The following is a 22,773-nucleotide window of genomic DNA, read 5'->3' as shown; positions in this document are numbered from 1 at the left end:
AAAATAGGCCCACAACATTAAAGATCCATACAGTTGTGCTCAAAATTATTCATACCCTTGGTAAATATGATCAAAGAAGGCTGTGAAAATTCATCTGTATCATCAATCCTTTAGATATTTTATTTAAAAAATGTACTAAAATCTAACCTTTCATTGGATAATAAGAATTTAAAATGGGAGAGAAATGTTGAAATAAATGTTTTTCTCTAATACACATTGGTCACAATTAATCATACCCTTTTATCCAATACTTTTTGCAACCTCCTTTTGCCAAGAGAACAGCTCCGAGTCTTCACCTATAATGCCTGAAGAGTTTGGCGATCAGAGAGCATTCCTTCATCCAGAATCTCTCCAGAGCCTTCAGATCTCCAGCTGCATGTTGATGCTTCTCCTCTTCAGTTCAGCACACTCATTTTCTATAGGGTTCTGCTCAGGGAACTGGGTTGGAGTTTTGTTCTCAGTGACCCATTTTTGTTTTGATTTTGCTGTTTCTTTGTGGATCATTGTCCTGTTGGAAGATCCAACCGTGGCCCATTATAAGATTTCTAGCATGGACAGTCAGTTTTACATTTTTTATCTATTGGTATTTTATAGAATCCATTATGCCATCTATCTGAACAAGATATCCAGGATCTCCGGCAGAAAAATAGGCCCACAACATTAAAGATCCAGCAGTATATTTCATTGTACACATGGGGTAGTTTTATATCCATGTGTGCACCAAACCAGTCTTGAGTGTTTGCAGCTAAAAACACATTTTTTTAGTTTTAGTTTTAGGGACCATTGAACCCAATCCCGTTTAAAATTCCAGTCGTGTCTAGCAAATACATATGCTGGAGTTTGTTTTAGGATGAGAGCGTTTTCTTTTCTAGTTTTTTCTTGAAACCCTCCCAAACAACATTGTTTTTTTTAGGCTTTCTGACACCAAGACTCAACTATTTTCTGCAGTTCTCCAGCTGTGATCCTTAGAGTCTTTGGCCACTCAAACTCTCCTCCTCACCGTGGATTAGGACGATATAAACACACGTCCTCTTACTGTATTAGAGAAAAATATTTATTTCATAAAGTGATTTTCCCCCACTTTCACTTTTTTTAACTTTAATTAAAGGTTAGATTTTTTTATTATTTTATTTTTATTTTTGAATGAAAGATCAAGTGGATAAACAATGCGGATTTATTTTCACAGCCTTCTTTGATCATATTTACCAAATGGTATGAATAATTTTGAGCACAACTGTAGCTATAGCTCTGAGGTTGTTTGGATTGTTTGTTGACGTAATGGATGTGTCCCACGTTCTGCTCATTTTTATGTATTTTATGTTTTGTTGTATTACTGCAGGCCTATTTTAGTATTGTGTGGAGCCTTCTTCCACAGGATGGCTGTTTCAGTAGCCTATCGTAATATGGGTGCCATATTTGGATGTTCCTAATACAAAATTTTAACATTTTAACATTCAAATGTTTCATTTAACAATCATCATCGCACACCTGCAGGTAATAGATATAGGTGCGTAGGAAAAAAGACCCCAAAAAAAGAGTCAGGAAACTAAGAAACAAAAGAAAATCTAAAATTCAAATATTCAGCAGACAAAGGCTGGAAATGTTCCAGTCCTCTAATTTGATTAGGAGTGCAGTTTCTCTCTTGCTTTTTTCGCTCACATACGCTGTTCCAGACCAACTTTCAGCTTTAAGTCTGTGCATTATGGAAGCTTATTTCTACCATGGAATAAAAAAAAGCGATTCAACTTTTTTTCCTCACAAAATGAGCACAATTCTGACTTTTTCCTCTTGCAAATCTGAGTTTATATCTCACATTTCTGACTCTTTTTTTTTAGATATAAACTCTGAACTGAATTGCAAAATGTAAACTCAGAATTCAGAGGAGAAAGTCACAATTGCAATTGTGAGACATAAAGTTGGAATTTATAAAGTTAGAATTTTGAGATATAAACTCGCAATTCCTTTTTTTAATTCAGTTGAATAAATAAGCTCATAGTTCATTGGTTGGCAATATGCAAAAACTAAATGTGTTGGCTTCTTTTGTTTGAAAAGATACAAATAAACCAATTTTTGTCTACAACATAAATTAGTCAATTTCTTGACAATAACTTGTTTACAGAACGATTATAAACACAATATTACGGGTGACAATTGTGTGTACGGGTGACAATTTAGTGCTGTCAAATGATTAATCGCGATTAATCACATCCAAAATAAAAGTTTTTGTGTACATAGTATATGTGTGTGTGCTGTGTATATTTATTATGTATATATATAAAGACACACACATACAGCACATATTTTGATATATTTTATATTCATATAAATTATATCATATATAAATATTTTAAATATATAAACGTAACATATTTTTCTTAAATATATACATGCATGTGTGTATTTATATATACATAACAAATATACACAGTACACACACATATATTATGTAATCAACAACTTTTATTTTGGATGCGATTAATCGCAATTAATCTTTTGTTTTGACAGCACTAATATTATTATATGTGTGTGTAGGAGAGATTTAAAAATGTCTCCATTTTATTTACTGTTATTCACCAAATCTCATTTGTGCCGTGATGCTTTTAAACATTACATTCATATTTATGCAATTAGAAGATGCTTTAAAACAACTTCAAGTGCATTCAAGGTAAACTTTTAAATATGTGTGTCCCTTGGAAATGAAATCCCTGCCCTTGGTATTGCAAGTGCCGTGCTCTACCAGCCAAGTTACATGAACATCTTTAACATTAATAGGTTTTTTTTTTATTTTAAACTGCAATAATGGAGCACAGATACACTAATATATAATACAAAAATTCTCCCCTACACCCTCCCAATCTTACAGCTCTAAAAGATTCCTGTGGAATTCTCTAATGCCTAACCGCTGGCATATGAGCCAGATGTTCTGCTGCTGGATTTTAGATAGCAACACATAATAATGCTTTAAGAGTTTGTGCTTCAGCAACTGTTATATGGGTGAGATGCTTTGAAAAAGGAAATCACTGAGTGAGTTTTTTAAATCTAGTGTAAATCTCTGGAGATCTTAGGATGTCATCACTCAAGATTTTAAAATAAATGCATGCGCATACATAATTTTTTCACGATTAGTGTTATTCTTCTGGCTTCTTGTTGTCGGCCTGAATGTCAATGTTTGCACAGAAAAATATTGCGAATGTTTGTGACGCAGAAGGGATATTGTGCATATACAAATAAATAAATGCATATGCTTCTAGGTAAAGATAAATATCTGACTGATTCTTTGAAATGTGACCAAGGGGAGGGGAAAACGTAATACATAACTTCAGCTTTGATTTCATGGCAAGCCCAGCAATAACTGCACAATACTCTTCACTTTCTGAACACACCAGTGACACACAGGTCACTCTTATGGATTACTTTACTACGATAAGAGCAATATCGAGCCACATTGCCTGCTTAACATGCTTTTATCTTTATTACCAGGGTGGAGACAAAATCACAGACCCTCCTTCATAAGCGCTAACATCACAAGTATGTTGAAATATCATTACATAATCATATGCGTGTAGCATTTATTTTTTTGAGCGAATTAAAATCAAGGAAATCTTTACATTTCTTGCTAAATGAAAGTGTAAATAAAACAGTTAACAAAACATGTCACCGGACAGGTAACAATGGAACTGTTAAGTAATTTTCTCTGGTATTTAATCACCAGATTTTTCATAAATGAAAATGTTAGATTTCACTCTAGAAAACGACTAGGAGCTTCTAATCCCCATAACTAAAATGAATGTGATCTCTTAACCATGTAATACTTTAATGGCAGGTCTTGGTAATGCTTTAATGGAGAAAGGCCTCATCCGTTTCATTAATCTGACCGCCCTCAAGAGATACCATTAAGCTAAAATTAATTTCTAAGAATATAGCATCTCATAGCGTATTAGAACACAATCAGATCCAGATGTTGCCTTTTTTCAATTTTCCTGTTTACATTTTTTTTTTCAACTGATTATTTGACTAATTCATCTCACCACACCTTTTTCTCAGATCAAAAAACGTCAGGAAAAAAAACAACAGGAAATCCACAATCTTTTCTAATTCCAAATGTTTGGTAGCAACATGCTACAGTAACGTGGGTTGGTGTTTATTTATAGAACGTCCGAATATTGATTTCAGGATTGAATTTCTAAAAGTAATATACATTCAACTAGGATTCTTTAATACTGCCTCATGTCATATTTATCCTTTCTGGTCTCTTAAAAAAAAAAGAGATCAATATAGGTGACCTATACTCAGTAGACCAGTTTTATAATCAGATTAAGCTTTTGGACTACAAAGCAGTTTATTTAGAAACATTATTATGAAAGTAATCTATAGTTCAGTAATATCCTTAATATGCATAACAGGAATTTGGTCCCCACAATTTAATTTTTAAAGTGGCGTCAAGCTCTGCATTTCCAGTTGTCTTTAACGTATGAGTGATTTCATGTAATGTGCCGATTAAGAGTCAATCCATATTAGCTGTGCTGTAGCACTAGTCCTGCTACACTAAGTGCTCCCTTCAATGTGAAGGGCAATTCACTGTTTAAAAACGCACTCAAGTTCTGGAAGTTAAAGTGATGCTGTTTTTAGCATCTACAGTTTGTTGCTCTTATGCACATAACGACTCTTGAGATGCAACTTTTCCTGACCTGATAAAACGCAGACAGGACAATGTGGAGGACAAATCTTGAGTTATGCATGAAATACTCTTTATTTAAAATGTATTTTATTCTGGGCAGACGACAAGTGATTGTGAAATTTCAAGTAAGAGACAGATAGAAATTATACGGTCATGATGAAAAAAAACATTTCACAAAAATGAGAGTGCACACTCTTCAAATTTAGCTATATATCTTGGGAACAACAAACACACATGTACTGTACAAAAAGAACACACACACATACACATCACTCATTCATTCTCGTACAGTCTCAATCTCGTGGCTGGATGCCCAGCATGATCTCTGCCATGCTTGTCAGTTTTGTCTCCTCTAGTGCACTGATAAGACGGCTCAGTTTGGCACTCCTGCCCTCTGATTGGATGAAACGTCCAAGCAGTTGATAGGCCTGTTCATAAAGCCCTTCCCTCTCATACTCATAGGCGAGATTGTCGATAGCAGGGCCTTTTAGGGCATGGCAGTTCTTTTGTAAAGCCCGTCCCACTCGTTTCCAATCCCGTCCCACATGAGCAGCGAACCGCTGCTGGTCTGCTGAAGCCAAAGGCCTATCGTCTGAGAGCACAGGGAAGGAGGAGACAAACATCGAACAATTTGAAGGTGAAAACTAGTCTGTGCTAAAAGAAATACAAATGTAAATTGCATCATCACATACATGTAAATAGTTAAAACTCACCAAAAACTCTTTTCTGAAACAGAAAGCAGTTCCTGGGCAGCTCCTGCGGCGGTTGACTGGGAGGACCGAAGCTGTTCTGCAGCTGCTGCTCCAACTGTGTGACCTCGTCATCTCGCAAACGCACAGGCTACAAAACAGCCATCCATTAAATAAACAGCTGTTTATTTGAAAACACCCGAACTATATTGTTACATTCATAGAAGGTTAGGCACAACCAGCAGCCGTTTATTTAAAAAAGAGATTTAAAGGGATAGTTCACCCAAAAATTTTAATTCTGAAATTAATTACTCACCCTCATGTCGTTCGTTCGATCTTCAAAACACAAATGAAGATAATTCGACATTTCGATGAAATCCGAGAGCTTTCTGACCCTGCATAGACAGCAACGCAACTACCACGTTCAAGGCCCAAATGTAGTGAGGACATCGTCAAAATAGTCCATGTCCATCAGTGGTTCAACTGCAATGTTATGAAGCTACGAGAACTGTTTTTGCGTGCAAAGAAAACACAAATACTGACTTTATTTAACAATTTCTTCTCTTGCGTGTCAGTCTTTCGATGCTCATTCACAAGAGTACCAAAGGTTGAACCACTGATGTCACATGGACTATTTTAACAATGTCCTAATGACCTCTTCTGGGCCTTGAATGTGGTAGTTGCGTTGCGGTCTATGCAGGGTCAGAAAGCTCTCGGATTTCATCAAAAATATCTTCATTTGTGTTCGGAAGACGAAAGTCTTACGGGTTTGGAACGACATGAGGGTGAGTAGGCTAATTAATGTCAGAATTTTCATTTTTGGGTGAACTATCCCTTTTACATTTTTCTCAAATGGTGTTAATTTCACTGGGAGTCTCACAATAATGAGATATCCTCTCACTGTTTTCATCAGACTGGTTCACATAACACCTGTACTTCTACATTTGCAGACACAATGTCCATAATGACATCAGGACAGAGAAGGACGGCTTTATAGCAAGAATATGCAAGAGGTCAGAGGCCTTCTGACCTGACTAGTTTTGGCATAAGAAGGTTGCAAATGATTAATGAGAATCCCAACAGATCTTTTTCATGTCACTCTTTGTTCAAGCCAAATCAGCAATAATCCCTGAAATTTCAGTCCGACAGCATGCATTCCTGATTTTACATCAGAAAAATAAGAGAGCAAATACAAGAGCACCTGAAGGAACTGAAAGCAAAAGAATGGTTTTCACATCTCTGACTCTCCAAACGTAAAAAACAAATACTGATTCATAGTTCTGTCTTGACAAGGCTGCAGACAGCAGGGAAAAACAGGCTAAATGCAAATGATAAAATTGCAACCATATAATCATAGAAAGAAAATATACAAACCAAATAGGCCTGTTGACTTTTAAAAGGCAGGAAAAATGCTTCTCATATCTGTTGTTGTTGATGCCAAGTCAAGTAAGTACTTCTAGTCACTGCATCTAACTCTACATCACAAATTAAGCTTTGAAGAAGTTGCCAGCAGATGCCAACATGTACAGGCGTGACAGATGTGTGCCATCCACTCATCCTCAAAAAACACTGCAGTGAATTATTGGCTGCCAAGAGCATTAAACCATCAATTTAGAAAGCAAATTAGTCTAATAGCACATTTTTCTATTCAGCCTGTATTATCTCTTGTAATCATGTTAAGAATGCATTTCAGCGTTTGATAATTTTATTTACTTTTGTACTATTTGGTTTCTACATTGGATCTCCACTTGATGTCCAAAGTCAAATTTACAGCAGAGAATCACTTCACAAAAATGAGTTATTTTTTTAGTTGTTTTCACCATTGATCCCTGATACTACAATACTGTTGCAATAATTTGAAATTTGCAGACATTTCACAGTTTCTGCAGACACCACATAATCTACCACAAAAGCAGAATAAACCAGTTTCAGAACAGTACATATGTTACAGCATTCGCATTTTGACATTTAGGCAGCAATCCGAAACATGCTTATGTGATCAAATCAACTTATCTTTAATCGATGAACCTGTAGTTTCTTCTCAGTGCTGAAAATGTGTCAAGAACATGCTCAATTAACATTTCTTATTACTTACTAGCAATATCTGAGGCTCTCTTGATTCGGGGAATTCCCAGCACCATTTACACCAATGACCTTTTGGCCTAAATATAAACTTTGCCTAAATACGAATCATCGTAAACTTTAAGGTCAGAAAAAAATCATGAAACTGCCCCTGTTAAGCAGCAGTGAACTGTGATTTACTTCCGTTATCTGACATTCTGTGCAAACAGCTGCTCATAAAAGTACAGAGCCATATAAAGCTATCCTGGCGGTCATATCAGCATAAACAAACACACATACCTGTGATTGGCGTATGTGCTCCAGACACATCTCTACATCTTGAAGGCTTTGGTCCAACGTATGTATCCCTGCTTTGAGCTGTGTTTCCATGACAACCCCATCAGGAAGAGTAAGAAGGCGTGAGGCATGCTGGGACAGAAACTGAGCAAGCGAACCACATGCATAGCTCTCCAGGAATCGCTGACAGGGAGGCATGGCCATGAATTTAAGTTCCACCCCAAGGAAAGGATCAGCATCGTGCAGTTTCAGGATTTCGTACCCTTCCAGTCCACCAACAGAATCTGGATCAAATACAATTAGAACTATCAATTGCAACACCAACACATATAAATCTACTGTATATCTAAAACACCATAATCTTTTCGTTTCTGTACACTTAATATTTACTTGGTGGCCACTTCTAGCAACGCTTACCTATAAGGGTGAGTTTAATAACCTTGAACAGGCTGAATTTCCCTTGCTCGTCTTTGTAAAGTGATAAAAGGTTGTGTGCTGGACTGCTAGACCCTAAGAAGAGTACAGCACACCCTGAAAATGCACCATCGTTGCCGTTGCTGTCATATAACCTCTGCAGATGAAGATAAAATCATACACACAACGTTAATTCATTTACAACAACATCTGGACAGACAAAAATGTAAACACAATGTACCTTTGTGTCTATACTGTCCATCTTCTGATCAAATTCCTGTCTCAATCCTGTGAGTGTCAACAAACAAATTACTCCACTTAAAAAACACACAAAGAAATTGTGCAAGCAAAGGAGAATTCCATTAAGATCTTATTAGACTAACACAATAAATACATTATTTTGTGTGTGTTTCAGGATCTAACCACTTCCTTATAAGGCTGTGAGCTTGATGGTCGATGCTAAATAAATAAATGGGGTCAGACGTTGGTGATTGTTAAATATGCGATGCACATGTTTACAGGTAACGTTAATATGATGCGTCACGTTTAAAAAAGTTAACTTTTTACATTTTTAAGAGGTCAGTGGATAAAACATATACACACGCTCGCTCACACAAGTCTCGTGGCTCTTCTTTTTATACATTTTACTTTTCTCGTGAACAAAAGTTTAACATCACGCAATCCTGCTTGCCTTCAATTCACATGATAGCGAACACGAAACCTGCGCTTTGTTATATACATTACATGTTACTTACACAACGATTTGGTGAACTTTGTCTGAGTGATAAGGATGTCTAAACAGGCCTGCAAACTTACACGAAGGAATCTTTCGAGGTGTCGAAGCGCTGTCTTGGCTACTAAGACACACCCACTGTAATGTACAACGATCTGATTGGTTAAGAGCCTCGCGCATTCTATGTTGATTGGCTCAACGCTCCACGTCTGTTTTCATCGCTGCGTTTAACAACGGAACTCGTAACGCAGGAGGAAGTACAGAAGTTTGAGAACGTATATGTTTACCGCCCCCCCCCCCCCCCCAGAAGTCTGACAGACATACAGACAGCACGACAGTCATCACAAACTGTGCTGGATTAAGAGGTTTTCGGTTATAATATCAGATCACCTGTTTCAAGTGTATTTTAATGTACCGCTGCTGACAGAAGACAAAGGGCTGATTTGGAATGGAATGGATCTGCCAGAAGAGATCCTTGCACATATTTTTTCCTTCCTGCCTTTACAGGACAAATGCAATGCATTTACTGTTTGTAAGGCTTGGTCTAATATCATGACACATCCAAGCTCATGGAAAGATACTGAAGTCAGGTAAGAGCTGTTGGTGTGTCTTGTATCCGTCTGATATAAGGAAACCCTCCCAGCAGGATTATTTTGTTACTTAGATATTGCTCTTTCACATCTCAGGAGACTTCATAGAGATCTCAATTAAACTGCGTGCAAGTATTAACTTTGTCTCACATGTTTCTCCTAAAAATTCCCAGGAGAAATAATAAGAGTACATGGTTACAATAAATTGACTGACTTTATAACTCTAAATTACAAAGATAAGCCTATGCTATAAAGAAAGTTGAATAATTTATTACATTTATATGAAAAATTCTCATTTTTGATTGCAGACTGATATGTTGGTCACTCTGAGCCCAGTTTGAGACATTCTTAAGAAAATTGTAGAAATGGTGTGAGATTTCTGGGGTTTGAAAACCTTTGAGAAGCAAGAGACTAAACGTCTCCATTAGCTCTCCATTCCTCCTTATAATCTCATTGCTGTCTAGGAGAAGCATTTGAGTTATTAAAGAAATCTCCTGTGTGATTTCTTTCTTCTTCTTCTCCATGGCTCCATATTTGACCAAAGGTTCTATGCTGATTAAGAACCTTGATAAAAGCATGTTTCGTCATTAGTAAAGACTTTGAACCATACACTACTACACTGTCATAAAATGGTCACATGAACTTTAATACATACTCATCATAATAGTAACAAAACAATAAACAACAGAAATGATGCCTGTCTTGCTCTTTGACATATTTTTAGTGCTGTCAAACGATTAATCGTGATTAATCACATCCAAAATAATTAGGGCATTAAGTAAAGATCATGTTCCATAAAGATATTTTGTAAATTTCCTACTGTAAATATATCAAAACTGAATTTTTGATAAGTAATATGCATTTTTAAGAACTTCTTCTGGACAACTTTAAAGGTGATTTTCTTAATATTTTGATTGTTTGCACCCTCAGATTCCTGATTTTCAAATAGTTGTATCTTGGCCAAATATTTCAAAAAATTGACCCTTATGACTGGTTTTGTGGTCCAGGGTCACATATATGTGTGTACTGTGTATATTTATTATGTATATATAAATACACACACACACACACACACAGTATATATTTAGAAAATATTTACATGTGTATATATTTATATTCATATAATTTGTATTATATAAACATAAAATTTTTCTTAAATATATTAATGCATGTGTGTCTATTTATATGTACGCAATAAATATACACAGTACACAGATATATGTAAACAAAAACTTTTATTTTGGATGCGATTAATCGTTTGACAGCACTACATATTTTATCTCTCGTTTTAGGTGTGAGTCAGGAACCAGTGTCCCTGACAGATATTCTGCTCTTCTGCCACTGGTCAGAAATTTGAAACTGAGAATGTGTCTGACCGATCCAGCCAATCGCAAAACAGCACTGCGGGTGCTGTGGCAGGCAGTTGCCAGGGGTGATTGGCGGCTGGAAGCACCCTTTCCATCTGTTGTGTGGGGAACACACCTCTCTTTTATGCTGGTCAGGACCTGCAGCAAGGCTAAGTGGACATACTGATGAACGGGTCGTCCCTAACTGTGCTTGACCTAAAGGGTGTACCCTTCACCCTCAGCGACTCCTTCGTCAGGAGTTTAGCCATGCTTTGCCCTGCTCTGCAAAGTCTTTACATCAACAATCACTCTCTGGTGTGTGGCGTCAACGCTGAAACGCTAAGGCAAGCGCTGAAATGCTGCCAGTCGCTCAGCGTTCTTGGGAGTTTTCCAGGCCAGTCTCTCACAAGACGTCTTTAAAGATCTCATGTTGCCAGAACGACCAGCACTAAAGAAGCTAGAGCTCCATTGCGAACGCTCGCTCAAATACACCGTGCCTCGGGTGAGGAGAGAGCGAGAGCGAGGGAGTTATCTTCAGGATGCACTGTCAGCAGCTACGGAAAAAACAGTGTCAACAAAATAAATAATGTGCACTAGTCTGCCGTGTTTGCATATGTTATAATATAATAAATCATTAAATGAAAACAAACTGACATTGTGCGACACCATCACCTACCTCCTCATCTTCATCATGTGCAACATAGGATGTAAATCCCCCAAACTCTGACTTCCACCCTGATAGAAAAACCAGAGGCTGATGTTTGACTCTAATATGCTCTAGCACTTTTTTTTCAACCCTTTGTCCCTCAATCAAAATTAAATCATACTGAACACAATTATCTTGCAATTATCTTATTAATTGCAAAAAAGGCAAATGTAAATGTCAGATTTCATACCTGCACAGCCCATGTGAAGCTGCAGATCCAATGCATACTCTCTTTTGACAGAATCGTGTAACAATGTATAGTCGCCATGTGTCCAGCGACGCAGTTCTCCTACACAAGTAGGAGGTCCTGCAAGAATACACAGGTAAAATGATTGTAAAAATAGGGGGAAAAATGCACAGGTTGATTACCTTTGTCTTTCTTCTCAGTTGATGAAGCATCAGCATCAGTAGTGGATGCTGATGCTTGTGTATTTCCCTCTCCATCTCCATTCTCTGTCTCACTCTTTCCATCTTCGTTCTCGCTCTCATCCTCATCGCCACACAGATAGTGTAGACGGAGACCGGTCAGGTTGGATAAGAGGATGAAGAATGACTCAGAGGAGAGGAGTTCCCAGCACTCCTGTACACAAGATGGGACGCTCTGCATATCTACACAGCCATAACACCTAAACACAGTGACGGGCATTAATACATGAACATATAAACAAATCACATGAAACATACCAGAAAACAAAACGTGCAGACAGGAAGAGATAAATAGTAGAAATATTATCAAACAAAAGACGGGTGGTTTGGTTCTCACCTCTTATTGGGTGGCCCCTTTCTCTCCCACTGGATTTCAGACGACTGCAGTGCACTGCGCACCTGCCTCAGTTTCTCCTCCTGACAGTTAAAGGGCAGAATTCAGGATATCAGCATTATAGATACTTGTGTACGAATACAGTATGTAATAGTTTCTGATGAATGAATGAATGAGGCATTTATATAGCGCTTTATTGTGTATTGCTGTACACCCAAAGCACATTACAATCATATGGGGGGGGGTCTCTCCTCTACCACCACCAGTGTGCAGCATCCACCTGGATGAGGTGATGACAGCCACAGGACGACGGCGCCAGTGCGCTCACCACACACCAGCTACAGGTGGAGAGGAGAGAGAGTCATAGAGCCAATCAAGTGGATGGGGATTATTAGGAGGCCATGATTGACAAGGGCCAGTGGAGGGAATTTGGCCAGGACAAACAGGTTACACCCCTACTCTTTTACGAGAAGTGCCATGGGATTTTTAATGACCAGAGAGTCAGGACCTCGGTTTAACGTCTCATCCGAAGGACGGTGCTTTTTACAGTATAGTGTCCCCGTCACTATACTGGGGCGTTAGGACCCACACAGACCACAGGGTGAGCACCCCCTGCTGGCCTCACTACCACCTCTTCCAACAGCAACCTAGTTTTCCCAGGAGGTCTCCCATCCAGGTACCGACCAGGCTCAGCCCTGCTTAGCTTCAGTGGGCAACCAGTTTTGGGCTGCAGGGTGATATGGCTGATAAAGGCATGTATATATTAACACAAATACACTTTACAACAAGGTTCGATTCTTTAACATCAGTTAACGCATTAGGTCTCTATCCAGTTGCTGGTTGAATTACAGCCAGATCTGAATGCGAGCTTGCATTTGGTCATAATAAAGAGGCGGGATTTAATTGGACTAAATGACTGGAGAAGTCCAACATATGTCACTAGAGAGAAATCGGTCATTCTGGAGGACAGAGTTTAGACATTTCAATAAAAAATTATGAGGTCAAAACAATAAATAAAACAGATGCATGGATCAATAGCATGCATTTAGAAAATAGATGAAATTGTGAATTTCAATTTCATAATGACTTAAAAATATAATAGAAGAAATTAACTAATTCAGATTTAAAAATTCTAAAGTTAACAAATTGAACTTAACTGTAAAATGTTACCGCTAATGCATACAAAACTCTGTGTTTTGGCATATTCGTTGTAATTTAGCTCTATTGTTATCGTACATATAGCACAATATAAGCATATTCTTGCATGCGGAGTCTGCAAACGTCTTACATGTGCACAAATATAAATAAGTAACTTAGACACTTAATTATTTAAAACTTACTCTGACTACATGCCTCTAGTGTAGGCATGGGACATGTCACTAAATTTCACATCTACAGGAATTTCTCCTTCGCATCAATTATACATGGACCTCCACAACAGCACAGACTAAAAGGGCCTTATAAAAGCATCTTCTGGCAGAGTTTATTTAACAGTTAATATATACAATTCTTAAGCATGTACCAATGTGTTTTGCTCATAGGGTGCATTGTCAAACCCTGATGTACATATGTATGTGTCCTACTGTACATTAAACATAACTGAACATTTTTGTGTAATAAATACTAATGATGATGACTAACCTGTAAGAAACTAGGCAAGCAAATCTCAGAACTCTCTTCGAATTCTTGCTGTACCCGAGCCTGACAGCGAGGATCCAGGTACATCTCATTCACCCACTCAAATAGCAAACTCTCCTATAACAAACGCATAGATTGAGAAGATACAGGCTGAGTTTTGGCCAAAAACGTTCTCTCACGCTAACTTGACTTACATCTCTGGGGATATGAGTGTGACGGGGAACTGGGGGTTCGATGTAGCATGAGGGTCTTGGTAGAGAAGGGCCATGAAACCAACCACTCAGAGCTAAACGGCACTTCTCCTCAGAAAGAACCTCTGCCACCTAAGAGAGTCAAGATTGCCGTTTAGTTCATTAAAACAGATGTAAATCACAACCAATCCTTCTGACCAGTGTTGTGATAGTTAAAAAGACACAAAAGATGATATTTTGAAGAATGTGTTTATTTATTGTAGAACAAAGCTAACATACATGGCCTACAATACCTATATACAAGCCAGCGTTTGCATTAAAAAATATTTGGGAAAATGTTGATAACCAAACTGACTTCCACTGTATTTTTTTTTTCATACAATGGAAGTCAATGGGAACTGAAACTGATTAGGTACAAACATTCTTGAAAATATCTTCTTTTGTGTTCCACAGAAGAAAGTCAGGTTTGTAATGACATAAAGGTGAGTAAATGATGACAGAATTTTTATTATAGGGTGGACTATCCCTAAATTAAAACTTAGTTTAAAGATCGTATTTAATTGACATAATACTGAATCAGATGAAAAACCTAAACTTGAACTAAAATTTGAAATGTTGCCTTGCTGAGGCACTAAATTTACTAAAACTAAAACATAAAAACAAATTAAAAAGAAAAATTTGTAAAGACTATAAATAAATAAATGCCAAAAGCACATAACAAAACTCCTAAAACTGAAAAGATAACTAAAATCATACAAATAAAAGCTCATTCAAAATATTAATTAATACTATAATAGTATAAAAATCATACTAAAACAACACTTTTTCTAACTACCTGATGAAAGGAGACGGGGGACACTTCAAAAAACACCAGAGTTCCAGCAAGGGAGCAGAGACTTGACAACACTCACAGGCTGACAGTGTTCAATGAAAAATATACAATTATAATTAATTAATTAACTAACCAACAATTAAATACATTTACACATGGTCCTTGCGTATGATTCATGCCTACATATTCTATAACCTTATAATCTTACATAAAAATGTAATAACTTTTTAATGATTTTTTTTGGTTGAATATCATGACTCAAATGGCATGATTTAACTTATTTTAAACTTAATAAGACACATTTTGTGGGTAAAATGACACCATTTATGTTCTTGTATCACACACCATCAGTGCTAAACAAGGTCCAGTGTCCCTCCATCTTTCACCTCCCAGGAAGGTACCAGATAGAGGATGAACGCACCTCTTCGTCCCTCCAGCTCATCATCGTAACACAGCAAAACATCTGCACAAAGAGAAAACATCAGCATCTCCTTGCCTACACCCCAGGGATTGGTGGAGACGTGGTCAGATGGTTTACCTGTATGCTCGTACTTTGCACAGGATATATCGACAGTCGCCTCCAGATCCACCTGCAACACTTCTGACAACCAGACACGAAACTCCCCAAAAATCACAGACCTGAGATCCCAACAAAGAATACGTCTGTGAGCAAAACAATGACAGAAACTTTAACGCGGAAGCTCATTTGAACTCTGGAGCACCTTATTTGTGAGAAATGGAGTTCTTTTCTCTCTCTCAGATCATCTGACTGCAGAAGAAACAGAATTCAGGACTCAGTTTTCACTTCTTCATAATATATACCTATAATTCAGACTGATACCTGTTGAAACTTGTACAAATCATTTGACTTGCTGTTGGAATTCAGCTGCAGGAGCTCTGCTTGCAGACTTTCCACAAAGCTCTCACTCTGCAGGAAACGAGTGATCTGACAGTGAGGGAAGGGCTCACAGTCCAGGTGGATATTACCTGGAACAGAGCCCAGAGAATTCACAGACATGACAGATACACAGACCAGTTTGCTTCATCTCTAAAAAGCAATCAGATTCTGCTGTTTTCTGCTAACAGTAACTGTATAAAAGACTGTTGAACTCGTGTAAGCTCACTGTGTCACGTGGGTAGACAAACATACCATTAGTGTAGCTCTCTTTCCTCTGCCATGCGTCTCTCATGCCTTTCTGGACAGATTCATCCCTCAAATCCGAATTAATCACGGCGAGTTCACCTCGTTTCTCTTTCTTATTCTTTTTACACGTTTCGGGATCATTTAGTCGTTTTTTAGCTGGCATAAAACCATGAGGGATTAAACCCAGGGGGACTTTTGTTTTCTCTTTCTAGGGTCTTCTTCGTGCAGATTCAGTCAGAGGCGCTTTTGGATCGTTACTGCCCCTCCAGGTCAGCTGTGGAAGAGCCCATAGTTTCTCTGAAAAAATCTTTGAAATCATATTCTGATGAAATACTCTGTCCAAAAACAACATATATATATATATATATATATATATATATATATACTACCGTTCAAAAGTTTGGGATCAGTAAAAAAAATTATGTTTTAAATACAGTAAAACAGTAATATGAAATATTATTACAATTTAAAATAACAGTTTTCTACTTTGATATACTTTAAAATATAATTTATTCCTATGCTGAAACACCATCAGCCATTACTCCGGTCCTTAGTGTCACATGAATTTTCATAAATCATTCTAATATGCTGATTTACTGTCAATGATGGAAACAGTTGTGGTTTAATATATACATAAATATACACAAACATGTTTGGTGTATGTAGATAGATAGTCAGATCGATCGATATGGAACCTAGGATTCTTTTTTCAAGATTGTTTTTATAAATATAAAGTTAAAAAGGAACAGCATTTATTCAAAATAAAAGCCTCTTGTGACAAAAATATTTTCTATAACTTTTTATCAATTTAACAATAAAAGTGTGAATTTATTTAGAAAAAAAAATGTGTGTGTGTGTGTGTGTGTCAGTGAATAGTCTATGTAGGTTGTTCATATTCAATAATCCTTTTTATTTAATGGCATGATGAACATGATTAATATATCTTCACATTTTCAGATGTATCATTTAGTGTTAATTATCATTGTGTTAAACAAATCTCCATCTTCACTTTATTTTGAAATTTGATACCAAGGTGTTTTGGTAATGTGCCCACCTTCAGTCATTTCTTTGTGGCAAATCAAAGTTTCTGTCTGGTTAATACCATGGCTTTAAGGAGATAAACATGGTTACGCAAGTAAAATTGTGATTAAATTATACAAATTGTGACACGAGTCATAGTATTTGAATATTAACATTTATTACAATTTACACAGTGCAATTAAGTTACACTTAAGACAGCAGTATCTATTAACAGTAGGATATTATAGAAAATATGCCTTTTTTGGACTACACCTAAGATAAAAAAAAAATAAAACACTTGTACAACAACAACAAAAAAACTAACATCATGTCATTTGAGGTAATGGTTTATGAACCAGCTTCAGCGCTGACATCTGCACAGTCAGAGGTCCCCAGATAACGCACCGCCCACTGTATCAGATGCCCTGGGATTCTAGACAGACGCACAGCAGCACACACACACACACACACACACACACACACACAGGTAGAAACCAGCAGCAACCAATAAATAGATCTTGGATATGAGGGGTGTAGGTTACTGTGGTTAGGTTGAAAGACGACGGCTTCATTCCCAGGGGATTTGGTTTTACTCTTCATACTGGACCGCTGATGTTACACACTTATGTCCACTGTCTAGCTAACACTCTACTCTCATTTTTTTTCTGATGCTAATCTGGTTTTCAGATTTCAAATCTAGAAAGCTTTATTATAGGTACACTAGCAGTCAAAAGTGATTCACACAAACCTTTTGTTGTAAAGGCATATGCTCAAGTTATGAAAAATACAATAAATATATATTATATACATAAATATTATATATAATTTATATCAAATATATACTATGCATTATATTATTTCATATTATATATATAAAATATAAAAATATTGATATAATAAAAATATGACAGTAAAATAAACATGCATATATTACCTTTCTACCCTTCAAGATTTTGAGGTTGGTGAGATTTTTAAATGTTTTTGAGTCTCTTATGCATTCAAATAACAAAAATGCTTATATTGTGAAACGTTATTCCAATTTAAAATAACTATTTTCTATTTTGATTTCTATTTTTAAATGTATTTTATTCCTGTGATGCAAAGCTGAATTTTGGATCTTCAGGATCACATGATGATCCTTCAGAAACCATTCTAATATGCTGATTTGCTGCTCTAGACACATTTCATTATTATCCAAGTTGAAAACAGTTGCTGCTTAATATTTTTGTGGAAAGTTGAAAGTCAGTAATATATATACGCCACGTCCAATTTTTTGACTGCTATTGTTTAAGTACAATAATACAAAACTGTGAAACAGTTCTTAGATCATTGGCCATCACATTACAAGCATGTTATAATCAGCATGTGTCAGTGGGGAACACATCATACTCACTGGAAATGGCCAAGGGCTGTGGCAACCTGAGGCTGTGGATGATACAAATAGGAAAAAGGCGTTCCATCCGAGTGCACCTGCAACAGGGAAGCTGGGACAATGTAGCCACATTTCTGATGCAACACACAAATAGATTAGGACTAGATATATTCTTAATTTGGTTAGTCCCACAGAAAGCATTAATCATATCATTTTATGCAAGTGAGCCAAACTGCCCAGCTCGGACAAAGCAAAATATCATTAATATCATTTATACTCACTTTCCTGGCTTTGGTGGGTGGAGACGCCGAGAGCTTTGGCCCGGCGGGTGGAGACGCTAGGGGCCTCTGTTCAGAGGGTGGGGCTGTATTATGGACAAGCCATAAGGGAGGACTCCGCGCATGCTCTTCGTCTTGCTCCTGACTGGGGTCTCTGAAAGATTTATCGCTCGAGTGGGACGGACTAAACTGGGTCGGTTTCGGTCTCTGACTGAGTGTAAAGCCGTCCACCGACACCCCTCCAGAGATCTGCTTTGAGAACTGGGCTTGGGTGCTTGTTGCTACAGGCAATGGGGGGACTTCCTTTAAAAGCGATTGACTTTCTTGTTCTGGGTCTGTATCAGCACAAAAATGATTGAAATGCTTAGTGCACAATTACAATGACGCCCTGTTATTGTAATAAATATATGCTTAAACAGGAAATTACCATTTGAGTCTGAGGTGGAACGTCTACCTAATAGAGCCGGCTCTTGTGCGAACATATCCCATGGGCTCTCCCCATCCCCAGACAGCTCCCCCGTTCCACACAAAACCTCTGGGAGACAGAGAGATGGGTTTAATAACACGTCTACTTGGAACAGCACTGACGTTCTGTTGTAAAATCTCACCTGGTCTTGTGTGTACCAGAGTAGATGGCCCTTCATCTGGACATGAGACACTTAAACCGTCCTGAGTGGCCATTGTTTGGTTTGCACTCGACGCGCTGGTTGGATGCGATTCTTCAGGGGGCGGGGCTAAGTCATTTGGCGTCTCGCTTTCTCTGTCTGCACCTGCGCACACTGATGTGCACGAGACAAAAACACATATGCACAGGGCGCCACATGCACGTTGAAATCTGGTTGAATGCCCAAAGGGTTGTCATGAAAAAAGCAATTAATTAGACAGCAGACAGTACTGGGATCAGCTGTCATCAGCTCCCTCTGTTCCTCCGGGATGAGAAGAAAAGGCACGCGGGGACAATGAACTGCTCCTGTCCCTGGAAAAAACACACACACACACACACCCATACGCAATGATAATTTGTCTGGTCAACAGCTGGTGCCTTTAAGTTGCCAAGGAAGCAGCTTTACCCTCCAGTGAAGCCTCTCTCTGTGCCAGTGAGTTGGTGTCGCCACACTTGGACAATATGTTGCAGACATGGTTATTTTCTCCGTTGCATCATTCAGAATATTTATTATAATGTCATTGTGCCACACGTCCAACAGAGACGAGAGCGAGACCCCTGGGAAATTAGGTACACAACGCACATCTTTATCATTTCTGTGTCTTCGCTTTATAAATGACATTACGAATCCAAATTACAGGCATTCAATACAAAAGGTGTGTGTACATGCAAGCTTTACAAAGAAACACAAAGCGAAAGAGTGTGTGTGATACTTACCAGAGGCTGAACTTACTGAACCCTCCCTGCGGGATCTGACAGAGAGCAATACAATTAACACTAACTGTTCAACACATCATCTTAAAAACACGCTACAGTTCTCTGTGTGATGTACACGTTCACACAAACTATAAATAAGGTCAACGCACCTCCATGTCTTTATGATCTGATCTCTGACTGATGAGAGAGTTGTGCTGAAAGATAATTCGATTAACAAAGATGAACTGTTATTGATTTAGTGCGATTAGGAAACATCACTTGGCACGCTTAGTAGAGAGATCAATGACTTGCCAGCTGGGGGGGTGGTGGTGCTTTGAGGCGATGCATATGATGTTCATTTGATTGACTTTCAAGTAAAGCACACAAGATGCCTGAAAAAAACAAGCAAACAAAGCAAACATGTACTTAAAAGTGCAATGGTAAATCGTCAATAGTGTAGCTGTGTATGAAGCACAGCTCACACAGAAGTCATTTTTAAACCAAGAAGCTATCTGTTGGTCAATAAGGTAAATCTGTTTGACTAGTTTGAAACCATTGAGAAATCTGAATTCCCAACTAGGCATATTTCCACTGAAATGACTACACTTCACCTGCGAACATTCGCCTTATCACAGTGTTTTTCAACTCCCAGAGGCAGTGGTTTTCAAACTTTTTGACTCCAAAGCTAAAGAATTTAAGAGGAGAAATTTTTACAAATATTTTAAAATCTAAATTTTTACCCAATAAAATATTATATTGTTTGTTTTTGCACTTTGCAACTTTTTCTGGATAGTGCACTACAGAGTAGGCAGGAAGTAATATGAAACATGGAAAAAAGAGGTGAGACCATGAGCCAAGACTCCTAAAAGCCTGAAACACAACTGTGATTGAAGATTAATTATTAAATTTAATTTAAAGTTAAATTTACATGAGTTTTCTAAACCAAACAAGCCTAAAAACTGTTAAACGAAAATATATTAAACTCTTTTCAACCAGATATACCGCCATGAAGCTGAAATTCAGCTAAATACTTTATAATCTCCCCCACAAAGAATTAAGTTCAATTAAAATAGAAATGATTTTAACATTTTTGCAACATAAGCAAAATTACAATAAGCATCAATAGGGCGCAATATTAACATTTAGGTCACTGTATGAATTATAGGTCATACTTATGCGCTTCACTTTGTCAGACAGGTTCTATTTAAGTGATTTCTTGATTCAACAGGTCTGGCAGTAATCAGGCCTGGGTGTGGCTAGTGAAATTTAACTCAGCTTTCTAAAATAATGTGGTTAATCACAGTTCTTTCATGATTTAACAGGAGGGGGCAATTAATTTTTCACGTAGGGCCACGTACGTTTGGACAGCTTTTTTCCCTTAATAAATGAAATCATCATTTAAAAACTGCATTTTGTATTTACTTGCATTATCTTTGTGTAATATTTAAATTTGTTTGATGATCTGAAACATTAAAGTGTGACAAACATGCAAAAAAAAAAGAAATCAGGAAGGGGGCAAAAACTTTTTCACACCACTGTATACCAGGGTGACCTTGCTCTGTCTCTATACGATGGCATGACTTTTTTCGAGTAGTAATGCATCAGCACTAAAACGAAAAATGTTGAGAGGCTGGGATGAAAAAATTGCATACATATAACATACCAGATCAGGGTTCATGTCGAACTTCAGTTCAAAGCTGCGTACATATACTATAGCATTGTGCAGGCCTGTAAAAGAGTCCATCTCCTCCATGCTGAAGAAACAGAAGACAAAACTCTGACACAGTCATGTTTGAGTTTGATTGAATTACTGTCATTACACTAAAACTGAAAGTAGTGTTCTCTGAAATTCACTCATGCAAGTGCAAAATTCAAGGCAACAGTTGCTGCCAGGCAGAAGATCAGAGCCCTTGTAACAGCTAGATTGTGCTTATTTCAGCACGATTTTCACTGTGCCCGATTATCCAGATGAGTTAGATAAAAACAGGGGCGCAGGTGTGTAGTGAGTGGTGTCATAACAGAGCATTAATAGGTCCCTCACTCCTGCAGACACTCCCACGCGGCGTCGCTCAGCACCGCGGGAATGACAGCGCTCCCATCGGACATGAACAGCATACAGGCATCTGTGTGCTCCATCCGCTGCGAGTCTGAGATATCACACACCTGACACACACACACACACACACACACACACACACACACACACACACACACACACACACACACAAACACAAACACACAAACACGCGCGCGCTTCAGTACTCACGCGACACTCCACATAGGTGATCGCATACATTTGCTATTACTTACGCCGACCACGTTGGCTTTTACAGTCGTTTCACACTGGCTTTGGCCGTAGTTTTGGACGAGTTTCTCGATCCACGGCTCCAGCTCAGCCATTCGGCGACGCTTTATCTTTGGTGGATTCATGATGTGTAACTTATCTGTTACTGTCCACCAGTGTAAACACAAACGAGCTCATCAAAGTCTTCGCGCCTCCTTATTGAGACACTCCACATAGGTGATCGCATACATTTGCTATTACTTACGCCGACCACGTTGGCTTTTACAGTCGTTTCACACTGGCTTTGGCCGTAGTTTTGGACGAGTTTCTCGATCCACGGCTCCAGCTCAGCCATTCGGCGACGCTTTATCTTTGGTGGA

At 37.9% G+C, this 22,773-nt stretch overlaps 2 protein-coding genes and 1 pseudogene across 4 annotated transcripts; all 3 read right to left on the bottom strand.

Moving 5' to 3' along the window:
- Positions 1–4,750: 4,750 nt before the first annotated feature.
- On the bottom strand, positions 4,751–9,023 carry tradd (tnfrsf1a-associated via death domain). 3 transcript variants are annotated; one of them, XM_016273153.1, is made up of 6 exons: positions 8,895–9,023; positions 8,381–8,427; positions 8,143–8,296; positions 7,729–8,009; positions 5,392–5,518; positions 4,751–5,270 (listed from the first exon to the last, which is right to left on the bottom strand). In XM_016273153.1, exons 2-6 carry the CDS (start codon positions 8,399–8,401, stop codon positions 4,972–4,974), a joined length of 882 nt encoding a protein of 293 aa, XP_016128639.1. In that variant the 5' UTR covers positions 8,402–8,427; positions 8,895–9,023; the 3' UTR covers positions 4,751–4,971. The 3 variants fall into 3 exon arrangements, with proteins under 3 accessions (XP_016128639.1, XP_016128640.1, XP_016128641.1); XM_016273154.1 differs by having other exon boundaries at positions 8,956–9,003; XM_016273155.1 differs by lacking the exon at positions 8,895–9,023 and adding an exon at positions 8,569–8,587.
- A 1,735-nt stretch (positions 9,024–10,758) lies between these two features.
- LOC107585962 (prolyl 3-hydroxylase OGFOD1-like) lies at positions 10,759–16,299 on the bottom strand (annotated as a pseudogene).
- A 981-nt stretch (positions 16,300–17,280) lies between these two features.
- On the bottom strand, positions 17,281–22,603 carry acd (ACD shelterin complex subunit and telomerase recruitment factor). The gene is given in 14 exon segments (XM_071582382.1): positions 17,281–17,532; positions 18,493–18,569; positions 18,753–19,084; positions 19,177–19,284; positions 19,358–19,513; positions 19,645–19,699; positions 19,702–19,725; positions 19,820–19,971; positions 20,131–20,165; positions 20,280–20,324; positions 20,422–20,501; positions 21,773–21,863; positions 22,151–22,272; positions 22,420–22,603. Coding segments are annotated over 14 exon segments (1,482 nt in total). The 5' UTR covers positions 22,540–22,603; the 3' UTR covers positions 17,281–17,447.
- Between the last annotated feature and the right edge of the window lie 170 nt (positions 22,604–22,773).

The sequence above is a fragment of the Sinocyclocheilus grahami genome, unplaced genomic scaffold (genome assembly GCF_001515645.1).
Source record: "Sinocyclocheilus grahami isolate Dianchi unplaced genomic scaffold, SAMN03320097.WGS_v1.1 scaffold76.1, whole genome shotgun sequence".
Classification (NCBI taxonomy): Eukaryota; Metazoa; Chordata; class Actinopteri; order Cypriniformes; family Cyprinidae; genus Sinocyclocheilus; species Sinocyclocheilus grahami.
The sequence above is the reverse complement of the archived record's forward strand: the minus strand, read 5'-3'. Positions and strand labels throughout refer to the sequence as shown.

Bases quoted from the DNA above. Each gene is read 5' to 3' on its own strand.
- tradd (XM_016273153.1), bottom strand. From the start codon at position 8,401: ATGGACAGTATAGACACAAAG. The intron at 8,010-8,142 runs GTAAGCGTTGCT...TATTTGATCCAG, and splicing joins TATTAAACTCACCCTTATAG to ATTCTGTTGGTGGACTGGAA. The intron at 5,519-7,728 runs GTATGTGTGTTT...GCTGTTTTGTAG, and splicing joins AGCACATACGCCAATCACAG to CCTGTGCGTTTGCGAGATGA.